The sequence below is a fragment of the Corvus brachyrhynchos genome, unplaced genomic scaffold (assembly GCF_000691975.1).
Source record: "Corvus brachyrhynchos isolate BGI_N302 unplaced genomic scaffold, ASM69197v1 scaffold257, whole genome shotgun sequence".
NCBI classification, from domain to species: domain Eukaryota; kingdom Metazoa; phylum Chordata; class Aves; order Passeriformes; family Corvidae; genus Corvus; species Corvus brachyrhynchos.
The window spans coordinates 56,323-62,845 of NW_008239119.1; the positions used below are offsets into that span (position 1 = coordinate 56,323).

At 60.4% G+C, this 6,523-nt stretch overlaps 1 protein-coding gene across 4 annotated transcripts in view; it reads left to right on the plus strand.

The window, feature by feature from the left end:
* LOC103619533 (discoidin, CUB and LCCL domain-containing protein 1) overlaps positions 1–5,844 on the plus strand; it is a 7,451-nt gene extending 1,607 nt beyond the window's left edge. Inside the window, exons 3-15 of one of the 4 annotated variants that reach the window (XM_017739952.1) lie at positions 1,084–1,221; positions 1,680–1,731; positions 1,918–1,990; positions 2,157–2,290; positions 2,438–2,475; positions 2,594–2,788; positions 3,482–3,603; positions 3,687–3,855; positions 3,971–4,063; positions 4,258–4,348; positions 4,541–4,578; positions 4,736–4,843; positions 5,315–5,844. In XM_017739952.1, coding sequence (XP_017595441.1) covers positions 1,084–1,221; positions 1,680–1,731; positions 1,918–1,990; positions 2,157–2,290; positions 2,438–2,475; positions 2,594–2,788; positions 3,482–3,603; positions 3,687–3,855; positions 3,971–4,063; positions 4,258–4,348; positions 4,541–4,578; positions 4,736–4,843; positions 5,315–5,703 — 1,640 coding nt within the window. In that variant the 3' untranslated portion in view covers positions 5,704–5,844. The remainder of the gene's footprint in view (positions 1–1,083; positions 1,222–1,679; positions 1,732–1,917; positions 1,991–2,156; positions 2,291–2,437; positions 2,476–2,593; positions 2,789–3,481; positions 3,604–3,686; positions 3,856–3,970; positions 4,064–4,257; positions 4,349–4,540; positions 4,579–4,735; positions 4,844–5,314) is intronic. The other 3 variants (XM_017739953.1, XM_017739954.1, XM_017739955.1) reach the window with 3 other exon arrangements.
* The last annotated feature ends 679 nt before the right edge of the window (positions 5,845–6,523 follow it).

The following is a 6,523-nucleotide window of genomic DNA, read 5'->3' on the forward strand; positions in this document are numbered from 1 at the left end:
TGTTTGGCCCCTGGCATGATGCTACTGGGACGTGGCAGGGTCCCCAGGGGGGTGGCAGCCTCCGGGGCTCAGCTGAGGGGTTCCCAGCTCCCAGGGTATCACTGAGATCCATACAGATGTGGCACCACTGACCCAGGGCAGCACTGGCATCTGGCAACTGGTGGAAGGGAAATCTGCTTGTGTGTCATCTGCATCTCATCTGCATATCATGCAGACCTCAGTTCTGTCACATATGTGACATCTCTGCATGCACGTGTGTTCCACATCCCCTGGGATCGACCTCCCGGTTCAATATGATCTAGGCAGGGTGAGGGTGTGGGTCAGGGTAGGGAAACTGAGGCACAGGGGGAGGTGTTACCTGCTGCCCCATGAGGACACAGGGACACAGTTCCCTGTCCCCAGGACAACAATGGCATTTGCTCAAAGCATTTCTGGGTGCCCAGAGGCCCCAGTGATGGGCATGATACAGAGCAATGTGGGGGACAGGGGGTGATGGCAGTCCAGGGATTGGGGCCACCTTCTGTCCCCCTTAGGGAGCAGAGATGTCCCTAAGGAACCTGCCTGCCTGCTAAGCTGAAGTTTTAATCAGGGAGATGGAGATTGCAAATTAATATGAAGTGGGGGGGGTGGGATGGTTTAGGAGGCAGCTTCAGCAGCACCTGTGAAAGAGCACATGGGGAGGAGACAAGGACACAGCTCCCATTTTGGAGTCCCATGGGGTGATGCCATGTGTACCAGTCCTTGCAGTGGGGGATGCAGTGGCAGGTGCCCGATGAGGGCGATGCAGCTACCCTGGGGCTGGGACCAGCCTGGGCATAGGATCACCCTGAGTGTGGGACCATCCTGGAACATGGGACCGCCCTCAGGATGAGACCAGCCTGGCATGGGGCCACACTGCATGGGACCACCCTTCAGCACCTTGGTGCTGGGATTACCTTGGGGATGGGCCACCCTGGATGTGGGACAACTCTGGGACCACCCTGAGCACAGCCCAAATGCCTGAGCCCCCCTGGCCCTTGCAAGGGCTGAGCCAGGAGAGGGTCCAGGTCCCAAATCTCTCCATGGTGCCATCCCTGCTGGCAGGGCCCTACTGCAGGAACTCCGTCCCTTCTGCCCCACTCCTGGTGACAAACTCCAGCACTGTGACCGTCCTGTTCAACAGCACCAGCCACCGCTCGGGACGAGGGCTTCTCCTGTCCTATGCCACCACGCAGCACCCAGGTACAGGGGGTAGCATCCCCTGAGACACAGAGACACCCCTGGGACGCATCCTGTCCCATGCAGGGGGGTGAAGGGAGCTCCTTGCTGACCTCGGGATGGGCTCCCATTTCCCTAAGCTCCCTGAACATCCATGTTCTCCCTGGCTGGGGGCAAACATGGGAGACTCCCAGGCCATCCAGCCAGCTGGGACCCCTTCTAGAACCCTGAGCCCCCAAGTCAGGTGGCACCCCAATATCAGGCAGAGCCACAGGCACCCTAGATTGTGCCATGGGGCCAATGGCTGCAGGGACCAAGGGGCCATCCCTCCCTGCCCCTCCAGACATGGGGACTTGAAGGGCAAAACCCAAATGAGGAGCAGGATTAAATTCGGAAGGGGAATGGGGTGCCCTGGGGCAGAAGTGGGTATGTGCTGTGGGGCAGGTGGGGGTCCCTCACCCTGGGGTGTCCCTGCCTTGCAGACCTGGTTTCCTGCCTGGTTCGAGGCACCCACTACACCCAGAAGCATGTCAGGTGAGTGGTCGGAGGTGGGGAATGGTCCCATTTTGGTGTCCCCTGCCCCAGGGGTCCCCATCAGCCCCGGTTTCATCCCCATCCCTCTCCTGAGGTAGAGGTCTGGTGGGATGGGGAGCAGAGCGGGTGTGCAGAGGGGGTTTGGATGGGAGGGAGCCCTGACCCACCCCTTACCATGTGTTTCAGTGTGTACTGCCCTGCAGGCTGCAAGGACATCCATGGGGACATCTGGGGCAACCCAAGCCAGGGCTACCGGGATGTAAGTGTGGGCACCATGGTGCACCCTCCGGGGACGGTCCCCACAGCACATGTGGCCACTGCTTGTCACCCCCAGCAACCCAGAGGTGATGGGTGTGGCCTTGGGGTGCCCCACGGGATGCTCAGGCCTGCCGTGGGGTGCTGCCCTTACCCCCTGCTCCCCGCAGACATCGGTGCTGTGCAAGGCAGCCGTGCATGCCGGGGTGATTGCGGACGAGCTGGGCGGGCAGGTCACCCTGTCCCGGGAGAAGGGGATCACGCTCTATGAGGCAGCCTTTGCCAATGGGCTCCACTCCAAAAGGTGGGTGAGGAGTGGCTGGGGCTGCACCCCACACACAGCTGCGGGACCCATGCGCGCTGACACTGGGAAACTGACACCCCTCCATTTCAGAGACCCCAGGGTTTGTTCACCCCCTGTCTGATGCTCCCCCTGCTTTCCTCCACACAGGGGATCTCTTTCTGAGAAGCGACTTGTATTCCACAAAGGTATTTTTTTCCCATCTGCCCTAAAATTAAGGCACAGTTTTGGCTGTCAGACCTGGTGCCACCCCCATGTGCCCAGTTGGGGTTTCCGGGTTCCCAGTGTGCTGTCTCCTGTCCCCAGCCTGTGATGATGTGCTGGAGGTGGTCGCCTTCAATGCCTCATCCTGGTGGCACGAGATGGATGCACTGGGCCAGGACCGAGCCTGGGTGGCCGAACGGGCAGCACTCAGCACCACCGGCCACTCCTGGGCAGCCGAACCCAGCGCCGGGGCCGCCTGGCTGGAGCTGGACCTGGGCACCCGAAGGAATGTCACAGGTGAGAGTTGGCCATCAGATGGGGACAACAGCTGCCTGTGTCCCCATTCATGCTGACCACTGTCCTCCCGCTGTGCCAGCCTCACTCGTCCCCACAAAACTGCCCAGGGCAGTTGCACCCCCATAACTCCCAGGACTCTCTGGAGTTCACTGTGCCATGGTTTTACTGGTGCAAACTGAGATGCACACCAGCCCCCCTGGCTGCTCCTGTCCCCCTTTTGTCCCTTTGCCCCCCTCATCTGCAGCCATTTCTGGGATGAACAAGTTAATATTATGCTCTTGCATCTGGTGCCAGTGAGCATCTTTTGTCTGGCCAGAGCCTGCCGAAAGCAGGGGCTTTGTGCACCAGCGGCTGGCGACCGCGGTGAGGAAAATGGGGACATTGTCCAGCCGGAGGCTGGAGGAGGGAGGAATGCAGGGCTGGCAGCCTGTGCTGGAGGTTATCTGTTCCTGGGGGCAGACCAGGGCATCCCACACTGGAATCTGCCACCCAAACCCCCTCCCAGGATCAGAAGGACCCCCCGTTTGCCAGGTGACATGTCCTGCCCTCCTAGTCCTTTCCCAGCTGAGTCTTGAGTATCCCAGAGATGGGGGTTATTCTAGCTGGGAGTGGAGGGCAGTGGGGTAGAGGGCGGCCCTTCCCCAGCCCCGCAACCTCTGACTAACAGCCGGGACCCCCCTCCTGCCTTCACAGGAATCATCACAAAGGGCTCCTCCGAGCAGCACGACTACTACGTGACGTCCTACCACGTCTCCTCCAGCCGCGACGGGAAGAACTGGAGACCCTACAGAGGCAGCAGTGGCCAGGAGGACAAGGTGTGCATGGGGGGACATCATGGGGCTGAGACCCCCTTCCCATGGATGTTTGGCCATCGGCTCCTCTTCACCCTCTCCGGCAGGTGTTTGAAGGAAACGCCGACAGCCAAGGGGAGGTCTCCAATGCCTTTATCCCCCCAATCGTTGCCCGCTATGTCCGCGTCACACCGCAGAGCTGGCACCAGCGCGTGGCCCTGAAGGTGGCCCTGGTGGGCTGCCAGCTGGCACGGGTCCGCGCGCCCCGTCCCTACGGTGAGACCCTCCACAGGAGCTCGCACCTCCGTGTCCAAAACATCGTCCTGGGGCCTCCACCTCCCTGTGCACCCAGTGGTGGTCCCACAGTCACAGTCCCCACTCTGCCCCGCAGTGCCCAGTGTCCCCAAGGAGGTCCTTGAACCCACCAGTCACCCAGCCAGCCGCACCCCCATCCCTGGCATCGCCCTGGACCCGGAGAAGGCAGGTGGGTGCCATGGGGGGCTGTCCTTGGTGTGCAGCATTGTCTGGTGGTACTCCAGGTGCCAGTGGGGCTTCATCCCCCTGTGGGAACACATTGATTTTCCTGCTGTAGTGGCCCCAGGTGGGCTCCTGGCATTCATGGGTGCAAAGGGGTGGGATGGGGGCCCAGGGGGAGCTGACACTGCCCTCCCTCCCCAGGTTCCACACTGCTGGTGGTGCTTCTCATTGGCGGCTTTGTGCTCCTCTGCTCCTGCCTCCTGCTCCTGGCTTTCATCTGCCACAGGAAGAGGTTCGTCTTGCCTTGACCCCTGCTTTGCCCTGGGGGACTCAGTATCACCTCCCCAAATTTTGGCAGCTTCATCCAGCTGCTCACTGGGTCCCAAGGGGTGCAGTCCCCCATGCAGTGGGTGTGAGGAGATGGGTGGTGGTGGGCACGGGGAAGCTGGGACCTCTTGCCCCATCTTGCCTCTCCCTTTGGCAGGAAGTCAACAGCGGAGCTGAACTGCGGCATCACAAAAGGTAAAAGGGTGCACAACCCCTCCCAAAAATCGGTGCCATGGGGTGCAGCTGGTTTAACTGGTGCTGCTGCCAAGCCTGGACCTGTTCCACCCCCCAGGGGCACCTGCATGTCCAGGTGACAGCCTGTGACAACTGAGGGTTTCCTCTCCCTGCCCAGGGTACCCCAAGCTGGAGTCAAGCCAGGTCTGCTCCCTGCAGAGCCTGCCAGCCCCTAGCCTGTCTTCCTTCCCCACGCCAGGGGACCTGAGCCGGACCCAATCACCAGGTAACAGGGGCATCAGGGCATGAACTTGTCCCTCAGCCCAGAGCCAGAGCTGAGTCTCCTCCATTGCACCCTCGGGGATGCCCTGGGGTGCCCATTTTCCCCTCCCCATTCTGATCTGATCCCTCCTGCATCATGGTCCTCCTGCAACAGGGAGGCCCTGATTAATTATACCCCCCCTTTAATTATTATAATTAATTATTATAATTGATTGTAATAACGCCACACATTATTTAGTAGTAGTAGTCCACCTCTATCACAGCTATTGGCACTGGAGGGTGGCTGGGGACAGCAGGAGCCCCTCTCTGGTGTGGCAGAGGAATGTGGGGTCTCCGTGTGTGGGTGCCCTGCCCTGGGTGGGTTTTGGCATTTCCCATCCCTGGAAGTCCAAACATGCTAACGTTTTCAACCCACCCCACCCACCTCTGCCACAGCACCATGAGCCCCCCTGACACGGCGGCTTCCCTGTTTCAGAGTACGCTGAGCCAGACCTGGTGCAGGTGAGCCCCAGCAGCCAGACGGGTCCCTCCACCTTCAAGCCACTCCTGGAAGAGGGCTACACTCTGCCGCTGGTCCTGAGCCACTATGACGTCCCAGGAAAGCACCATGAGTACGCAGAGCCGCTGCCGCCAGAGCCTGAGTATGCCACGCCATTCAGTGAGCCGGAGCCTGCCGGGATGCACCGCAGCAGCTGCGGCATCGCAGGGCCCCCTGGGTGCCCCCCGGTGCGGTACCAGACCCCTGCCCCGCGGCCCGGGGAGCTGCCAGCTGGGGTGGAGCAGACTGGCAGCCCCTGCTCCGAGGGGTCCCGTGGGTGGCCTAAGCACTGTCCCCTCGCACACGTGTACCATGAAGCCTTGTGAGGAGGGGAGCACAGCGGCACGATATGAGGCGATTGGGGGGGGAGGGGGAGGGGGGGCACGTGTAAAGGAGCACTTTCCCCGTGCTAGCAGGGGGCTTTTTAAAAAGTAATCCTATGTAAATATATGTAATACATAGAGAAAGATAGATGTGGAGCGCTGTGCCCCGCACCGCCTGCTGGCCCAGCATGCGATCATCCGCGCGGCTTGGGGTGTCACACTCATTGTCCCACCTTTTCTGCCGTTTGTGGTGTCATAGGGTCTGCCCCCCACCAACCACAGGGGACACTTTCGTAGAGCTACACCACGAAAATCAGCGGAGCTACAACCTCTCTCTAACGCGCAAACGCCAACGCCACCTCACTACTCGTTATCTACTGTTCACGGATGCTGGGGTGCCGGAACAAGCGGTTACCGGCGGCCCTCCCTTACAAAAATTGTGCTTCCGAAATCTCTTGATGTCGATTCCGCGGAGGTGGCGTGAAGCCCCCCCGTGCCACACACGGCAGAAGCCCTTTTTGAAATATTTCTCGTACCCCATCCAAAATGGGGAAACGCCAGTGCACCGTCAGGTCACGGCGAGGGACGCCACAGACACCAAACATCATGTTTGTGTGTCTATTCCTTTATCCTTCCTCCTCGAGTTCCTCATTTCTTATTGACATTTCTCCCGGTTTTCCCTCAAAAAAGTGCAGTTTTCCCCGCTTTTTAGTCGGCCAGGGTTATGCAAATCGCGCAGGGCATGCTGGGCACGCCTCTTCCCTGGAGCAGCGCGGGGAGGAGGAGAGCCTTTGGCTGGAGCGCCATGGCGCGCGCGCAGGCA